This window comes from Suncus etruscus, chromosome 13 (genome assembly GCF_024139225.1).
Source record: "Suncus etruscus isolate mSunEtr1 chromosome 13, mSunEtr1.pri.cur, whole genome shotgun sequence".
Taxonomy (NCBI): Eukaryota; Metazoa; Chordata; class Mammalia; order Eulipotyphla; family Soricidae; genus Suncus; species Suncus etruscus.
In genome coordinates, this window is record NC_064860.1 from 27,187,878 (window position 1) to 27,208,120 (window position 20,243).

The following is a 20,243-nucleotide window of genomic DNA, read 5'->3' on the forward strand; positions in this document are numbered from 1 at the left end:
CCATATGGTCCTCTGAGCCTGCCAGGAGTGATTTCTGAGCAGAGCCAGGATTAACCCCTGAGTGCTGCCAGGTGGCACCATAACAAACAAACAAAAAAAACAAATAAACAAAGCCCAACAAGCTCCTTTTTCTGATATTCTTGCTAAATAATTTAATAATTAAGTTTCTGGCAATTACATGTATTTTTCCATGGATATGTTAAAAAAAAACACAGACTACAAATTGGTCAATCTCAATGTTCTTTTTTTTTTCATTTTATATTATCTAATAGAAGTACTGATTTCTATAACTGGTATTGTCTAAGGTATTAGACTTAATTGTGTTCAGCTGATCAAATCTTCATCTACCAAAACCAAAACTGGCTACTCAATAGAGAAGATTATCAAAAGATGAAAAATAATGACAGCTCCAAAACAAATTCCAAAACAGCTTAGAACCAGAAAATCTATTGAGTGCTCAATTCTATTACTTTTTCTCTCTTTTTTATGGAGACACTAATGTGCTTCATGATTAGTTTCTAACAGAATCACCTCCAGAAGAGCATTTATCAGGCAGCAAAGACAAATGACTTATGAAGCACTGCAAAACAAACTCTCATTATCATATCCAAGTATAAATGCAGCAAAGACAAATGGTCATGTTTCTTAAAAGTGCACATCTGGAGTTGGAGAGACCATACAACAGATAAGGCTTGTCTCACACATAGCTGACCCAGGCCCAATCCCTGGCATGACGCTTCATTCCGAGTACTGCCAGAAGCCATGATTAAGCAGAGTCAGGAGTAAGTGCTGAGAAAGGCTGAGTGCGGCTCAGACCCATGACCCATAATCCCACCGTATAACACACATTTCATTACCTGTGTACCTTTATTACAAACATCTGGGCATGAAGTCTGAGAAGCTATTTCAAATTTTTGCTGGACTGGTCTATCCAATAATTGCCTTATTTCTTCAGATTTTTGCTGGAGTTGCTCTGAGAAAAAGAGAACAAATAGAAATGATCTTTGGTTCTAGTCTAAACTTTATTATTATATAGTTTTGGTTTAGGTTTTGGTTTTTGAGACACACCCAATGGCACTCAAGGGTTACCCCTGACTCTGCAAGCAGGCAGTTATTATCTTCTAAGAACATATTTTATGACATAGTTCAATTATGTCAATTCATGTTATTAGCAAATTATAAAAAATTTTAAAAATAAATAAGGTACTTCCGTCAATGTATTATTTTTTTGTTTGTTTGTTTGTTTTTTGGTTTTTGGGCCACACCCGGTAACGCTCAGGGGTTACTCCTGGCTATGTGCTCAGAAGTTGCTCCTGGCTTGGGGGACCATATGGGATACCGGGGGATCGAACCGCGGTCCGTCCAAGGCTAGCGCAGGCAAGGCAGGCACCTTACCTTTAGCGCCACCGCCCGGCCCCTAATGTATTATTTTTAAAGTAATTTTCCTTCCCCTATGAAAATGGTTTGTCCTTCTTAGTTTTCATTTGTCCTTAATTTTCTTTTCATCCCTCTTCACTTATGATTCACATTATGATTCCCAACTAGATTCAATAGAATGCCTTTAAAGTTTTATTATCACATTCAAAGGTTTTAAATTAGAATATACTGCAGGTTACAAAAGCCAAAAGGCACATGAAATATGCTCCACATTACCAATCATCAGGGAGAAGCAAATCAAAATAACTATGAGGTACCATATCACGCCACAGAGATTGGCATACATCATAAAAAGCAAAAATAATCAGTGCTGGTGGGAATGTGAGGAGAAATGAGCTCTCATTCACTGCTGGTAGGAATGATGTCTAGTCGAGCCTTTCCAGAAAAAAATATGTAGATTCTTCAAAAAACTGGAAATTCAGAACAATGTGGCTGATGCTTCGCTGGCTTCACTATGTCTGCCACTTTCAATTTTCATAGTCTGTTGACGGTATTCCTGCTGTTAATATGTACCTGTGCTTACATCTGATCCTTAACACCCAGCATCCTAGACAGAAATAAAACTGGATTGCTGGGCATATTTTGGAAGTGTGCTCGAATTGATGAACAAAAGAGTCCTTATGTAGCAGTCTGCTGTATAGTGATGGCCTTCAGCATCCTTTTCATACAGTAACTTGATAAAATGCCAGAACTTAATTGCCATTTAATTTCAATATGAACAAAAGGACTTTGTCTACATATAAAATAGTTTACCCTATAATCTCTGAATGTTGAATGATATAAATTTTCAGCTGCTGTTCTCTATATTTTTACATTAGTGAACCAATGCTCTATATTAATAAATAGGATGTAAACATATATATACTACTTGAGAGTTTGATGTGTTTATAACTGTCAACTTTAGTATAGTCACCAGAATATTAGATTCTACAAGTATCTTTCTGTTGTGTCACATACCAGTTTTTAGTAAGGTATACACTACGGCACAGAATAAATAACAGAATTGGAAATTTTCTTTCATTGTGATTTGTCAATGGTAAATCTTTGAGACATTTTTAGAAGACCAGCTTTTTTATTGGGAGAAAAGTTCAAATGCTAAGGATTGCATTATTTACTATAATGTTTCCTATCCCTCTCAACACACCATTTTGAGCATTAACCAGAATAACTCTATTAGCAAATTCTATGGTTATTACAGTTGTTTAAACATCTTAAAATAAGCATATAAATTTCTTAAAAGAGAACCATATAAAATGTAACTTTAGTAGTATTGGGAAAATATTCATAGTTAACAGAAAAGATTTTATTAGATATTTCTGTTACAAGAGCTCATTAGTTTGGTAGTTTCTGATGCCTCTCTGGTCAAATGTAGATAAATGTCTTGAACATAAATTTGACTAACTCTTATTGTCTGAAAAATGCTATACTGAGAGTAAAGAGCAAAATAGAGCAATTGCAGTATAATAATCCAAGATGTGCTTGTCATTTTTTTTTTTTTTTTTTTTTTTGGTTTTTGGGCCACACCCGGCGATGCTCAGAGGTTACTCCTGGCTGTCTGCTCAGAAATAGCTCCTGGCAGGCACGGGGGACCATATGGGACACCGGGATTCGAACCAACCACCTTTGGTCCTGGATCGGCTGCTTGCAAGGCAAACGCCACTGTGCTATCTCTCCGGGCCTGTGCTTGTCATTCTTAATGTCAGATCTTCAATTTTAATTGTCCATAACATACAAGCTGTATTTTTTGAAAAACAAAACAAATCTCAAAAAACCTGGAAATAGAGCTCCCATATGATCCAGCAATTCCATTCCAAAGAGGTATATCCTAGGAATACAAAAACACAATACAAAAATGCCTTCTGCAGACCTATGTTCATTGTAGCACTATTTACAAGAACCAGAATCTGGAAACAGCTCAGATGTCCAACAACAGATGTGTGGTTAAAGAAACTGTGATACATATACATAATGTATATGTACATTGCAATATATGTGCATTCCAAAGCAAACATTTGGAAAAATGAAGTCATGAAATTTTCTTATACATGGATGGATATGGAAACTATAATGCTGATTGAAATACATAGATAAATATATAGATATAGACACAGAATAATCTAAATGATCTGTGGGATTTAAGAAAAATAAAAGACATCATTGTAATAACACCCAGAGACAATAGAGATGAGGGCTGGAAGGACCAGCCAATGATAAGAAGCTAACCACAAAGTGTGTTGAATGCAGTTAGAGAAATAACTACACTAACAACTATCATGATAATGGTAGTAAGAAACAGAGAGAATGCCTGTCTTGAAGACAGGCAGGGGTGTGGGGAAGAAGGAGATGGGGCATTAGTGGTTGGAAGTTTGCACTGGTGAAGGGGGTGTTCTTTTTTATGACTGAAACCCAACTAAAAACATATTTGTAATCATGATGCTTAAATAAAGATATTAAAAAGAAAAAAGAACAAGTTACAGGCAAGAGAAGTGCACGTTCATTTAACACACTGTCCACATGTATTTTCTCTTCCTGGCTTTTGGTTAAGATTTTGCTCTTTAATATAAATTAATCTTCAAATGATTCCTTCTAACATCTTTCTTTAAAATATGAGTCAACTTAGTAAAAGATGTTATTTTAGCACAATACTTTTAAGGAAGAGTAAGTTATCCTTACACCTTCTTAAAAGGCAAAAGTTTTCACTTATGGGGCCAGAGAGATAGCATGAAGGTAGGGCATTTGCCTTGCATGTAGAAGGACAGTTGTTTGAAACCCGGCATTCCATATGGTCCCCAAGCCTGCCAAGACGATTTCTGAGCACAGAGCCAGGAGTAACCCCTGAGTGCTGCCAGGTGCGACCCAAAAACCAGAAAGAAAAAAAAATTTTCACTTATGGAAATTTATCCAGGTCCACCTTTTAAAGATGATTCCATGAGATTAACTAAAGTTCTACTCCTTTCATTCGCTGTACCCTTCAGATTGCTACTACCCTTCACAGAACACCGTTTTAATAGTTGGTACATTACTCTGATAAAGTTTTGGATAGCATTATACTAATTATATTAAGCTAACTTATCATTTCAAAGATGGGAGAACCACTAAAAAGGACAGGAGGCAACTTTCTTAATCTTTCTATTGATTCTCCTGACCTGAGCAAAAGATATGAACAGATTCTCAAACTTTAAAGTAGTAGCTAAACAGATGTTAAAAAGCAGGCTTCAAATGCAATCCAATACCAACCTTCCAGTTGCTGCATGGATTGGGCCAAATGTTGGGCCGACTCTGCCTGTTGATGCTGTTCTTGGAGTAGTTTGGAGTTTTCAGTCTTGAGAGCATCACAGGCAGAGTGCAGATCCTGCTGTGTCTTTTGAAGACTGAGAATGTGGGAGGTCTTCTCTTCTACTTCTATTTGGTGCTTAGATTCCAATTCCTTGTAGCGGGACTGCAGTTCAGCCTGAGCTTGAGCAGACTGCTCAAGCTGTTCCAGAAGATGCTGCATTTCTTCTTTAAGATTATGCAAAGATAAATTTTTTTCTGACACATCCAGTTCCATCTTTTCCATCAGAATCTTGGATTCCTGTCTTTCTGATTCCAAGATATTGCTCAATGTATTATGTTCAGCTTCCATTTGCTGTAACTTCTGAGAAAGAATCTAAGAAAAAAGGAAAATAAAGTCAAATAAGTCTAAATCAATTTTTCATTACAGAGAAGAGAATGAGGAAGAGTTCTCAAAGTAGCACAGGAGGCTAGATATTTAATCAAACATTTTATTAATTATTTGGGAGTTTTGTTTTGGATTTGGATTTGTTTTGATTAACATAGCAGATGATATTCATCTAGTATGAGATATAAGAAACCGAAATTAGAGATTACAGTTCCTGCACTAGTTTAGGTTAAACAAAACAATTTCCATTGTTCAGAAACAAATTAAGTCATACATAACCATATGCTTTCCTCAAATTGATCTTACTTTCTAAGTAATACAAATCTTTCTCAACATTAAAAAATGTTTCAACTCATCTAATTCACTTTTATTATTTAAAAATAAAATCACCTTACCCATGACTTTCTTTAAAGAAGTGGATCAAACACTTCTGAAATTCATCTGGGACAATAAACACCTACAAATAGCTAGATCAACCCTTGGGTAAGGGAATACGGAATATGGGAGACATCACTTTCCACAACTTTGAACTGTGTTACAAAGCTAGATTCATTAAAACAGTATGGTATTAAAATAAAGACAGATCCTCAGATCAGTAGAATAGACTAGAGTATTCAGAGAATGTTCCCCAGATATACAATCAATGAATCTTTGATAAAGGAGCAAGAAATGCAAGATGGAGCAAGGAAAGCCAAGTTGTGTGTGACAACTGGTCAGCCACTTGCAAAAAAAACGAACTCAGATCTCCATCTAACACACTGTACAAAGGTCAAATCCAAATGGATTAAAGACCTTGATATCAGACCTGAAACCATAAGGTACATAGAACAACACGTAGGTCAAACACACTAAGACACTGAGACTAAAGGCATCTTTAAGGTAGAAACAGCACTTTCCAAACAAGTAAAATCAGAGATAAACATAAGGACCTATATAATTTGCTGATAAGATTCTGCACCTCAAAGAAAATAATACAGAGGTCACCAATGGAATGGGAGAATCTATTCACCCAATACCCATCAGAGAAGAGGCTAATATCTAATATATACAAGGTACTTACAGAATTTAACAAGAAAACACATCTAATCCCATCAAAAAATGGGAAGAAGAAATGAAGAGACAACTTCTCAAATAAGAAATACTAATGGCCAAAAGGCACATGAAAAAATGTTCCATATCACTAATCATCAGGGAGATACAAATCAAAACAACTATGAGGTACCATCTCACATCACAGAGACTGGCATACATCACAAAGAACAAGAACAATCAGTTCTGGCAGGGAGGTTGGAGAAAGGAATTCTCATTCACTGCTGGTGGGAATGTCATTTAGACTAGCCCCTTGCAAAAACAATAGGGAGTTTCCTCAAAAATCTGGAAACTGAGCTCCCATAATGATCCAGCTATCCCACTCCTAGGAACTCAAAAACACAATACAAAAATCTCTTCCTCACATCTATACTCATTGTAGTGCTATTTACAATAGCCAGACTCTGGAAACAACCAACATGCTCTTCAACAGAAGAATGGATAAAGAAACTGTGGTACATATCTACACAATGAAAAATTATGCAGCATCAGGAGAGATGAAGTCATGAAATTTTCCATTACATGGATGTATAGGAAATATATTATGCTAAGTGAAATAAGTCAGAGGGAGAGAGTCATAGAGAAGTCTCATTCATCTATGGGTTTTAAGAAAAATAAAAGACATTATTGAAATAATTCCCAGAGATCATGGCTGGAAGGACTGGCTCAGGATATGAAGCTCACCACAAAGAGTGGTGAGTGCAGTTAGAAAAATAACTACACTGACAACTATCATAACAATGTCAATGGGTGAGGGAAGTAGAAAGCCTGTCTCAAGTACAGGTGTGGGTGAGGTGGAGAGGAGGGAGACCTGGGAAATTGGTGGTGGGAATCTTGCACTGGTGAAGGGAGGTGTTCTTTACATGACTGTAATCATATAACTATAATCATATTTGTAATCACAGTGTTTAAATAAAGATAATTTAATAATTAAAAAAGAAAGAAAGCCTGTCTTAAATACAGGTGGGGGAGAGGGGGGAGATGAGGGCACTGGTGATGGGAATGTTGCACTGGTGAAGGAGGGTGATCTTTTTATGACTGAAACCCAACTACAATCATGTTTGTAATCATGGTATCTAAATAAAGGTATTTAAAAAATTATATAAAATCACTTACCTCACTGAATTCTTTATCTGACTCTGCAACTTTATTCTGAGCCTCCAGAAGAGTAATTTGAGACGACAGTTTTTCTGAAAGCCATGAATCAACATGTTTAGAAAAATGTACATTTGATAAAATAGATAAGAAGTAGACAAGGTTATTGAGATACATTAAATAACCAAGACAAAACAAACAGCAAAAGGAAGCTGTAGTGATAGCACAGCCTTGCAATGGCCTACCCAAGTTGGATTTATGGCCAGCCATGAGAGATCCCTGAGTGAGAGCCAGAATTGAGCACTAGCCACATGAGTTTGGTCCAAAAACAAAACTAACAACAACTGCAATAAAATTAATCTTTCCTAAGTTTGAGCTAAGTGAAAGTGTGAAAATATGTTGGAAATATTTACTTTAGAGTTCAAGAAATAATACAAACCTAAGTAGAGGGTCTGAAAAAATACAAAACTTATTTGAGGGACTGAAGCTGTGGGTAGGACACTGGCCTTAAACATAGTTAACCCTGTGTAGATCCTTGGCATCACATCTGGTCTCCTGAATCCTGCCAGGGTTTTTTTTTTTTTTTTTTTTTTTTTTTGGTTTTTGGGCCACACCCATTTGACGCTCAGGGGTTACTCCTGGCTATGCGCTCAGAAGTTGCTCCTGGCTTGGGGGACCATATGGGACACCGGGGGATCGAACCGCGGTCCGTCCAAGGCTAGCGCAGGCAAGGCAGGCACCTTACCTTTAGCGCCACCGCCCGGCCCCCTGCCAGGGTTTTTTCCCTGACCACAGGACCAGAAGTAAGCCTTGAACACTGCCAGGTGTTGTCCAGAAACAAACAAAAAACTTTACATAATAATTGTTTCACATGTAGAAGTAAAAATGTCATAGAAATAAAGCATTATTAACAACATATATGCTACCCAAACAATAAGACCCTTGTGTGAAGCAAGTAATAACTAAATATACATATAATATATATATGTATATATATGTATATATATATATATCTTCTTTTCATAGTTCGTGCAAAATCCAACAGAACAAAATGCTAAGTATAAAGCTTAGTTGGAAAGAAAAATGGCCCTTGCAATTTGAAGAGCTGATATTTTAACTCTGAGGAGCTTATAGTATTACATATAAACAGATTATGCTAAAGAAATGAAATGACATTATAGAAATAAGAAGAGGGGCCAGGAAGGTGGCGCTAGAGGTAAGGTGTCTACCTTGCAAGCGCTAGCATAGGACAAACCGCAGTTCGATCCCCAGGCATCCCATATGGCCTCCCAAAGCCAGGGGCGATTTTTGAGCACATAGCCAGGAGTAACCCCTGAGCATCAAACGGGTTTGGCCCCAAAACAAAACAAAACAACAAAAAAAGAAATAAGAATGTTCACCCATTTTGCCCAGAGTCTTGAAAGAAGAAGGATAACAGAAAGGACAGGGATTTAAATATTGTATAATATAAGCAAAACAACAACAACAACAAAAGGCAAACACCAAAACCCATGAAATCTTCATCTATACTGATCTCATTTAGTATATCCCACAAATTTATTCTATGGAAAATCATGCTGGAAAAAAAAAATTTTTGTTTGGTTTTTGGGCCACACCCAGTGACACTTGGAGGTTACTCCAGCCTATGCACTCAGAAGTAGCTTCTAGCTTGGGGGACCATATGAGACACTGGGGGAATGAACTGAGGTCCAACCTAGGTTAGCATGCAAGGCAAATGACCTACTGTCCCTCCCCCCTTTTTCATGCTGTTCGATTTTATTTTCAGGTCACCCAGAAGCTCAGGGATAAATCTTGGCTTTGCACTCAAGAATTACTCCTGGCGATTCTCTGGACCATATGGCGTGCGGGTATCAAAACTGGGATGGCCGTGTGCAAGGCAAGCAGTACATATTCAGAGATAAAAGTAGAGGCACTTGTGGGGTCAGAAGACAGAGCTTTCGTTTATATTTGTACATACCATTCTCAGCTTTTAGCTCCTCCAATTCTCTAGAAGTAAGAAGCAAAGCTCCCTTTTCATTTTCTAGTTCAATTATCCGCTCTCGCAAAAAGGCAGTATCCTCCTCAGTGTCTGCCTAGATTATATAAAAAGACAGTAGTAAATGTTTCTTAGAGAGAAATTCTGGTACGAATGCCCATATTCTTCTGGTAACTTCTGGTATCTCTTTGAAAACTACCCAACCCCTGAAAGCATTTCAAAACAGCATCTACTTATAGCTGCCCTAGTAATCTTTAAAGTAAAGCTCTTTTGATCAAAAGCAGAATGTGAAATACTTTACATAAAACTTCCTGTTTATTGGCTTTTGAATTTAGGTCTGACGCCTGTATTACAAAGTCAAAAATACAAGACTAAAGCACACAAAAGAAAAAATTTGGATATAATAATAACATAATGTTACATTAATGCCACTTGGTACAAAGATTGTACATCATTTCCCTTTTTGTTTTACTTTTCTTTTTGTTTGTTTTGTTTTTTGGGGGGCCAAACCCAGCGGCGCTCAGGTGGTTACTCCTGGCTCTCTGCTCAGAAATCGCTCCTGGTAGTCACAGGGGACCATTTGGGATGCCAGCATTTGAACTACCATTGGTTCTGGGTTGGCCGCTTGCAAGAAAAATGCCCTACCACTGTGCTATCTCTCTGGCCCTTTTGTTATTCTTATGGGATATACATGGTGGTGCCTGGGCTTATCCTTGAAGATGTAGGCAGTATTCAAAGAACTGTCTACAGTGCTGAGGCTCGAATCCACATTGACTGCATACAAGGTACATGCCAAATTCCCTTCTTTAAATATCTTTATTTAAGCACCATTAATACAAATATGTTTGTACTTGGTTTCAGTTATAAAAAAGAATATTCCCCCTTCACCAGTGCAACCATCCCATCACTAATGCCCTCCATCGTCCTCCTTCCTCAGGACCTGCCTGTATTCGAGACAGGCATTCTATTTCTCTCACTCACTACCGCTGTCATGATAATTGTTAGTGTAGTTATTTCTCTAACTGCATTCAACTCTTTTTTTTTTTTTTTTTTTTTTTTTTAGTTTTTGGGTCAACCTGGCAGCGCTTAGGGGTCACTCCTGGCTGTATGCTCAGAAATCACTCCTGGCGGCTTAGGGTCCATATGGGGTGCCGGGATTCAAATCATCATCCTTCTGCATGCAAGGCAAACACTCTCCATGCTATTTCTCAGGCTCCTGCATTCAACACTCTTTGTGATTAGCTTCTTATAGTGGTCCACTTCTTCTAGCCCTCATCTCTATTGTCTCTGGGTATTATTACAATAATATCTTTTATTTTCTTAAATATCACAAATGATTGAGACTATTCTATGTCTATCTTTCTTTATCTGATTCCATATTTCACTCAGCATTTATATTATGTAAAATATATAAAATTAATCTAAAATGTTAAAAATGTTCTGGGTTGAGGGGAACAGAGAAAAGGCAAATGAATAGGAAGATATTTGGTGAGCTAAGAATAATATATCTTGGTTCAATCTGAGGACTTCAAGGGAAACTTCTCCTGCTTGTGCCTGTCTGCCTGTGTTTCTGAATCCCTGAAGATTTCCTCAGAGGCCTAGGGAGCGCACCCCAAAAAACTGTCAACTAGAGACAGCAGAAGAGCATCGCAGCTGCGCACTCTTTCTAACTAATGAACTCCACCACAACACGCAGGAAAAACCACACTACAAGCGTGACAATGGGGAAACCTCGCAGGCAAACACCATCCACAGAGAATGAAGATGAAAGCTCGGATGACCTAATAAATTCCAACCACCTGATTAACCTCTCAGATAAGGAGTTTAGAATAGAAATATGGAAGATGTTAGTAGAACTCAAAAAAAGCATAGATTGATCTGAACAGAACACAAAGACAGAAATCAGAAAACTCCAAACTGAAATAACGGATCTGAAAAACATGGATGCTCAACTGAAAACCTCAATGGATAGCCTCGCTAACAGGGTATCAGCAGCTGAGGAGAGAATCGGAGTACTGGAAGATGTGATGCAGAAAAACTCAACACAACAGAAGAAATTGGGAAAAAACCTTAAGACAAACGAACAGATAATGGAAAGAGTACTCAAGGCATGCGAACAGATGAAAATAGAAGTCTTTGATAAACTTAACAGAAACAACATAAGAATCATTGGAGTCCCAGAAACCCAGGAAGGAGATCTCCAGGAAGAATCAACTGTCAAAGACATTATCAAAGAGATACTCCTAGAGTTAAAGACTACATGCAATCAAATCCTGCATGCCCGAAGAGTGCCAGCTAAAAGAGACCCAAAGAAAAACACCCCAAGACACATTCTCATTACAGCGACAAATCCCATAGATAGAGATAGAATACTGAAAGCAGCAAGATCAAAAAGGGAAATTACATTCAAAGGAGGATTTAAGACTAAGACTTACAGCAGACATGTCACAAGAAACTCTCAAGGCCAGAAGACAGTGGTGGGATATTGTAACACGACTAAATGAAATGAATGCCTCACCGAGAATACTGCACCCAGCCCGACTCACGTTCAGGTTTGAAGGAAGAATAAATAGCTTCAGGGATAAACAACAGCTCAGAAACTTCACAGATGATAAACCAGCCTTAAAGGAAAAACTGACAGGTCTACTCTAAGACAAGAGAGACCAACAAACACAGCAAACTTATCTATGAAAATGACATTAAATCCTATGACAATCATCTCCCTCAATGTTAATGGACTAAATTCACCAATTAAAAGACACAGAGTAGCAAAATAGGTCAAAAAGATGAATCCAACCTTCTGCTGCCTACAAGAAACACATCTGAATAGTCAGAACAAACATAGACTCAAAATCAAAGGCTGGAGGAAAATCACCCAAGCAAACAACACCCTCAGAAAAGCTGGGGTGGCCATATTAATATCTGATGACACCAACTTTACACTCAGAAAAGTGGTAAGGGACAAAGATGGACACTATGTACTAATCAAGGGATATGTGCAACAGGAAGAAATCAGACTATTAAACATATATGCACCCAATGAGAGACCAGCAAATTATCTAATACAATTACTGACAAATCTGAAAGAAGAAATCAATAATAACACAATAATTATGGGAGACCTGAACACGGCCCTATCAACACTTGATAGGTCAACCAGATTGAAACCCATCAAAAACATACTAGCCCTGAAAAGAGTTATGGAAGAAAGAGGACTAGTAATATATACAGGACACTCCATCCCAAAAACCTGGATACACATTCTTTTCCAATGTACATGGGTCATTCTCCAGAATAGACTACATGCTGACACATAAAATATACCTCCATAAAATCAAGAGGATATAAATCTTGCAGGCTACCTTTGCTGACCACAAGACTCTGAAATTAAATGTGAACTGCAAAGCCACACAGAAGAAAAACTTTAACAATTGGAAATTAAACACCCTGCTACTGAACAACCAGTGGGTCTGAGATGAAATCAAAAAGGAAATCAAAGCTTTCCTGGGAACACATGATAATGAAGACACAAACTGCCAGAATCTATGGGACACAGCAAAAGCGGTTCTGAGAGGAAAATTTATAGCTCTACAAGCACACATCAGGAAGGAAGAAGGGGCATACCTGAATAACTTAATGACACAGCTCAAAAATTAGAAAATGACCAACAAAAGGAACCAAAAATAGGGAGACAGAAGGAAATAACAAAGCTGAAAGCAGAACTCAATGAAGTGGAAAACCAAAAAACCGAAATATCAACAAAAGCAGAAGTTGGTTCTTTGAAAAAATAAACAAGATTGATAGACCACTGGCAAAATTCACAAAGAAAGAGAGAGAGAGAAATCTGACAACCTGTATTAGAAATGAAAAGGGGGAGATCACGACAGATATTGCAGAGATCCAAAGGGTAATCAGAGACTACTTTGAGAAACTTTATGCTACAAAACATGAGAACCTAGAAGAAATGGAAAAATTCTTGGACACTTATAACCTTCCACATTTAAGTAAGGAGGATGTAGCATATTAAACACTCCCATGACTACTGAGAAAATTGAAACTGTAATAAAACATCTGCCCAAAAAGAAAAGCCCAGGCCCAAATGGATTTCCTAATGAATTTTTTCAAATCTTTCAAGGGGAGCTACTACCAATCCTAGCCAAGCTCTTCCATGAAATTGAAAAAACGGGAACACTCTCAAACAGCTTTTATGAAGCCAACATCACCTTGATACCAAAACCAGACAGAGACACTGCCAAAAAAGAAAATTATAGACCAATATCCCTGATGAATGCTGATGTAAAGATCTTCAAAAAAATCCTGGCAAATAGGATCCAATGCATCATCAAGAAGATCATGCACTACAACCAAGTAGGTTTCATTCCAGGAATGCAAGGATGGTTTAACATCCGTAAATCTATCAACATCATACACAACATCAACAAGAAGAAAAATAAAAATCACATGATCATATCAATAGACGCAGAGAAAGCATTTGATAAGGTTCAACACCCATTCTTTTTATTTTATTTTTTATTTTTTTGTTTTTTTTGTTTTGTTTTTGGGCCACACCCGGCAATGCTCAGGGGTTACTCCTGGCTGTCTGCTCAGAAATAGCTCCTGGCAGGCACGGGGGACCATATGGACACCGGGATTCGAACCAACCACCTGTGGTCCTAGATCGGCTGCTTGCAAGGCAAACGCCGCTGTGCTATCTCTCCGGGCCCACAACACCCATTCTTGAACAAAACTCTCAGCAAGATGGGAATGGAAGGAACCTTTCTCAATCTAGTTGAAGCCATCTACCACAAGCCACTGGCAAATATTATCCTCAATGGAGAAAAACTAAAAGCCTTTCCTCTAAATTCTGGTACAAGACAAGGCTGTCTGCTCTCACCACTCCTCTTCAACATAGTACTGGAAGTTCTTGCTATAGCGATCAGGCAAGAAAAAGATATCAAGGGAATCCAGATAGGAAAGGAAGAAGTCAAGCTCTCATTGTTTGCAGATGACATGATACTCTACTTAGAAAACCCTAAAGACTCTACCAAAAAGCTTCTAGAAACAATAGATTCATATAGCAACGTGGCAGGCTACAAAATCAACCTACAGAAATCAATGACCTTTTTATACACCAATAATGATAGGGAAGAGATGGAAATCAGGAAGGCAATCCCATTCACAATAGTGCCACACAAACTCAAATATCTTGGAGTCAACTTGACCAAAGACATGAAGGACCTATACAAAGAAAACCATAAAGCCCTGCTCCAAGAAATAAGAGAGGACAAACAGCAATGGAAACACATACCGTGCTCATGGATTGCAGGATTAACATCATTAAAATGGCAATACTCCCCAAAGCTTATACAGATTTAATGTGATCCCCTTAAAAATACCCATGACATTCTTCAAAGAAATGGATCAAACACTTATGAAACTCATCTGGAACAATAAACACCCTCGAATAGCTAAACCACTCCTAGGGAAAAGGAAAATGGGAGGCATTACTTTCCCCAACTTTAAACTGTACTACAAAGCAATAGTTATCAAAAAAGCATGGTATTGGAATAAAGACAGACCCTCAGATCAGTGGAATAGGCTTGAGTTCTCAGATAATGTTCCCCAGGCATACAATTACCTAATTTTTGACAAAGGAGCAAGAAATCCTAAGTGGAGCAGGGAAAATCTCTTCAACAAGTGGTGCTGGCAGAACTGGTTAGCCACTTGCAAAAAAGCAAACATAGACTCCCAGTTAACATCATGTATGAAGGTAAAATCCAAATGGATTAAAGACCTTGATATCAGACCTGGTACCATAAGGTATATAGAACAATATGTCGGTAAAACACTCCATGACATTGAGACTAAAGGCATATCCAAGGAGGAAACTGCACTTTACAAACAAGTAGAAGCAGAGATCAACAGATGGTAATATATTAAACTGAGAAGTTTTTGCACCTCAAAAGAAATAGTACCTAGGATACAAGAATCACCCACCGAGTGGGAGAAACTATTCACCCAACACCCTTCAGATAAGGAGCTAATATCCAAAATATACAGGGCACTGACAGAACTTTACAAGAAAAAAAATCTAATCCCATCAAAAAATGGGGAGAATAAATGAACAGACACTTTGTTAAAAAAGAAATACAAATGGCCAAAAGGCACATGAAAAAATGCTCCTCATCACTAATCATCAGGGTGATGCAAATCAAAACAACGATAAGATACCACCTCACACGGTAGAGATTGGTGCACATCACAAAGAATGAGAACAATCAGTGCTGGCGTGGATGTGAAGAGAAAGGAACTCTTATCCACTGCTGGTGGGAATGCCGTCTAGTCCAACCTCTATGGAAAGCAATATGGAGATTCCTCCAAAATCTGGAAATTGAGCTCTCATTCGACCCAGCTATTCCACTCCTAGTGATATACCCTAAGAACACAAGAATACAATACAAAACCCCCTTCCTCACACCTATATTTATTGCAGCACTATTCACAATAGCCAGGCTCTGGAAACAACCAAGATGCCCTTCAACAGACGAATGGCTAAAGAAACTGTGGTACATATACACAATGGAATATTATGCAGCCACCAGGAGAGATAAAGTCATGAAATTTTCCTGGGCCCGGAGAGATAGCACAGCGGTGTTTGCCTTGCAAGCGGCCGATCCACAACCTAAGGTGGTTTTTTCGAATCCCGGTGTCCCATATGGTCCCCCGTGCCTGCCAGGAGCTATTTCTGAGCAGACAGCCAGGAGTAACCCCTGAGCACCGCCGGGTGTGCCCAAAAACCAAACCAAAACAAAACAAAACAGAAATTTTCCTATACATGGATATACATGGAATCTATCATGCTGAGTGAAATAAGTCAGAGGGAGAGAGAAAGATGCAGCATAGTCTCACTCATCTATGGGTTTTAAGAAAAATAAAAGTCATTTTTGTAACAATCCTCAGAGACAATGAGAGGAGGGCTGGAACTTCCAGCTCACTGCATGAAGCTCATCACAAAGAGTGGTGAATACGTTATAGAAATAACTACACAGAGAACTACCATAATCATGTGAATGAACGAGGGAACTGGAAAGCCTGTCTGGAGTACAGGTGGGGGTGGGGTGGGATGGAGGCAGATTTGGGACACTGGTGGTGGAAATGTTGCACTGGTGAAGGCTGGGTTCTTTACATGCCTGAAACCTAATCACAATCATTTTTGTAATCAAGATGTTTAAATAAAGAAAAAAAAGAAGAATATATCTTCATCGGTAATTGAGTAAAGGGCATTTATACCTTCGAGCCTTTTTAAAAATATTTTTTATTTAAAGAAAATGCATCACATTTAGTTAACACGTAGTTAACATAATTGACCATAATACATTTATTTCAAGATAAGAAAAAGCAAAGTTATTGAGAAAATTAGAAATAAAATAGAAAGGAAAACTCAATAATTAAATGGAAGAATAGGAAAAAAAGTTCAGTAGCAAGTATATTTGTAAAAATTATTGTACCCCTAATAAAGGCATAAATACAATAACAGGTTTCGTAAGCTCTTTTTTAAAGATAAGAGATAAAAATACAATAAAAAAAGCTCTGTGTGTTTTGCAGTTTTTGTTGTCAATGTTTGTACAGAAACAGCAAAATATGGAGAAAATAGGAAAAAAAAAAAACCTTTGGCCTAAAAAACTGGGAGACCTTACTGGAATAAGAGCAACTATAGGCTCCAAGCATACTAAATTGTCCAACCCCAAACTTTTTCTCTGTGGTTCCAGTAAAAGCTCTTCAAAATCACGATTGTTGCTGTCAGGTTTCTGTAGTTAAAGATTCTGATTTCTTCACAGGTCCTATGTCGAAGTCATGGCGACACGGAGTGTCTTCTGGTTTGGCTCACCATTAGGTGGCAATGCAGAGAACCATGCCCTGAAAGTAGGTTGTTGCCATTACAAAGTTGTCAGAGTGTCATATGAACTGACACTGAAGTAAGTCGATGTGATGCCAGCTGTAGGGTCTTCCTGGTATATGTCTGATTCCTGGTGTTGGTGCAGAAAACAGTGCTGTTACCATAGATGGGATCCAAGGTTCAGGGGTTATGGTCAATGTTCAATCTTCTGAAGCCTAAGACAAGTGACTATGACAATTCTTTAGGGTGTAAGGCCCCACTCCAATATGAAATTTACCTGTTCGTAGATCTATTAGATAAGAACTTGTTTGCATACATAAGCCCCCCCCTTTTTTTTTGGTTTTTGGGTCACACCCGGCAGTGCTCAGGGGTTACTTCTGGCTCCATGCTCAGAAATCACTCCTGGCATGTTTGAGAAACCATATGAGATGCTGGGATTCGAACCAATAACCTTCTGCATGAAAGGCAAAGGCCTTACCTCCATGATATCTCTCCGGCCCCAGATTTCCCATTTTTATTTTAGTTTAGTTTTTAGTCTTGGGGCCACACCTGGTGGCACTCAGGGGTTACTCCTAGCTATCCACACAGAAATCGCTCCTGGTTTGGGAGAACATATGGGACACCTGGGGATCAAACTGTGGACTATCTTAGGTTAGCATGTAGCAAGGCAAACTCCCTACTGCTTATGCCAATGCTTCAGTCCCAAGAGTTCTTCTTTTTAACGTGGCTATACAAAAAGGAATAATGCCACATAGTACTACTATGTGAAGATGGGGTAAAAATAACAAGCTAAACAATCCCAATAACCTAGTTCGAACATGAACTCAGACACTGAAGAAACTTATTGACTAAAATTTCCACTAAATCAATCCCCCCAAATGGGGAAATTGCCACAGCATAAGAAGATAGACAATAAGGACTATACCTATTAAGGAAATACATCTAAAAATATTCAAAGAAGATATACATGTTCCTTTTAAGTCTTTTGAAATAGTATGGGGGGAGGATAAAATCTGGAGCACAGCTTCAGCCTGTGATTTGGTCTTTTAGAGTCTAAAATAATGGATCCCAGCAGTCACATATCAGGCAATGTCCTTGAGCTGGAGCTCCTCAAATACCAAATCTGGTAGCAAGCAAGAGTCCACAGCAAAAGGAGGTGGGGGGAAAAAGGGCCACCAAGAGCAAATCAGCAGCAGTGGCACTTTGGGAGCTGGTTGTCAGCTGACTGGGGCTGGAGGAATGTTTCCCTTCCTGAGGAGAGCTTAGGGTAAAAAGGGATAAATAGGGGAAATAACAGATGGAGGTGGCGAGAGTATGAAGGGCTAGAAAATAATTTGTAAGGTGAAAGTGAATGGGGGAAGATGGGGTTATACATAACAGGGGGAAGGATACAATATAGACAGACATTCTGTATATTACAAATGCACATTAGATAGACATTGAGATGGCCAACACATACACTCATGGGCACACACAGACAGACACTAAGGATCGATTCATGAGTTAGAATTGAAAAGCTGACCCAGGTGAAATGGGACAGATTGTTTAAAAAATATAAAGCCAACAAGTTAGATGGAAACATTTTTCATTTTTTAGGTCAATCATGATTGGTGATGGTAAACTTTACTGAAGGAAGGCTTTGTGGTTTAGATTGTGGATAAAACATTCTTAAAAATAATTTGCAAGGGGCCAGCGAGATGGCGCTAGAGGTAAGGTAGCGCCTTGCAAGTGCTAGCCAAGGAAGGACTGCGGTTCGATTCCCTGGCGTCCTATATGGTCCCCCAAGCCAGGGGCAATTTCTGAGCGCTTAGCCAGGAGTAACCCCTGAGCATCAAATGGGTGTGGCCCCAAAAAACAAAAAAAAATGATAATTTTCAAATCAGAAAATTAAATAATATGGTAATGAGCTCTAAGAAAAGTTTACACCATGAAATATCATCAAGTGGGTTTTGAGCATCCAGGTTCCTTTCCTAAAAATCAATCTATATTCATGAGCATTACAGAATAATAGTAAACTATCTATAATTACAATTACAATAACATATTCTTTTTTTGTGTGTGTGTGTTTTTTGGGTCACACCCAGCAGTACTCAGGGGTTATTCCTGGCTCCAGGCTCAGAAATTGCTCCTGGCAGGCACGGAGGACCATATGGGACGCCGGTATTCGAACCAATGACCTCCTGCATGAAAGGCAAACGCCTTTCCTCCATACTATCTCTCCGGCCCCACAATAACATATTCAATGAATGAGTTCTGTAACAGGAGGTCATGGCATGCAGTTGCATATGCCATTGCTATCTGTGGACATAAACATTAGATTATATTAGCAGGCATAATCAAGTAGAGAATGAATAGGTTAAAATTTCTATTGAGATATTATCATAATGAGCCCTGTCTTCTGAGTCTAATATAGTATAGCATTGCAATGTGGAAATGAGTCAACTAACCTATATCTCCAAGTACCACTATGGACAACAAGATCAAGAAATTATTATAGACATAGTAAAATTAAGACATTAAAATTATTTATAGCGAGCACTACAGTGGGAGTCCATGGCTCCCAAACACATTCTGTGCCCATTTTTGTGAATAAAAGCATTATAACATTATTATAGACATCTATAAAGAGCAGTTAATTGAACACCTGCTCAATCTAAACAGCTGTATCCATTCTTGAAGGGAGAGTTTAATTCATTTACATTTAAGGAAACTATTGACAGAAAGGGCTGTTGTGCCATTATATTGTGTAGGGTTGTTGCTGGGAATTTGGGATTGGGGTTTGGTTTGTGTCATTGTTCTTTTAGTAGCTAATTTGGGCCAGTTTGGACAGTGCAAATATTGAAAGTTCCTTTTTGTCTAGGAATGTTTTAACCCTCCTCCCAAGTAGATGAAAGTTTCACTGGGTAGTAAACTCTAGGTTGAAATTTCCTTTCATTTTGTAGTTTGAAATTTTCATTCTACTATTTTCTTGCCTGAATTGTTTCAAATAGAAGATCTAGTTTGATTCTTAAGCTGTTTCCTTTATACTTGAGGGTTTTTTTTTTCTTTTGTTCCCTTACTGCTTTGAA

The 20,243-nt window shown here is 38.3% G+C and overlaps 1 protein-coding gene and 1 pseudogene across 1 annotated transcript in view; one reads left to right on the top strand and one right to left on the bottom strand.

The window, feature by feature from the left end:
• Window positions 1-20,243, bottom strand: part of GOLGB1 (golgin B1) — a 74,442-nt gene that overhangs the window by 34,289 nt on the left and 19,910 nt on the right. Inside the window, exons 9-12 of the mRNA XM_049785863.1 lie at window positions 9,261-9,375; window positions 7,304-7,377; window positions 4,675-5,086; window positions 858-973 (exon numbers count right to left, since the gene is read on the bottom strand). Coding sequence (XP_049641820.1) covers window positions 858-973; window positions 4,675-5,086; window positions 7,304-7,377; window positions 9,261-9,375 — 717 coding nt within the window. The remainder of the gene's footprint in view (window positions 1-857; window positions 974-4,674; window positions 5,087-7,303; window positions 7,378-9,260; window positions 9,376-20,243) is intronic.
• Window positions 1,892-2,110, top strand: LOC126026237 (protein kish-A-like; annotated as a pseudogene).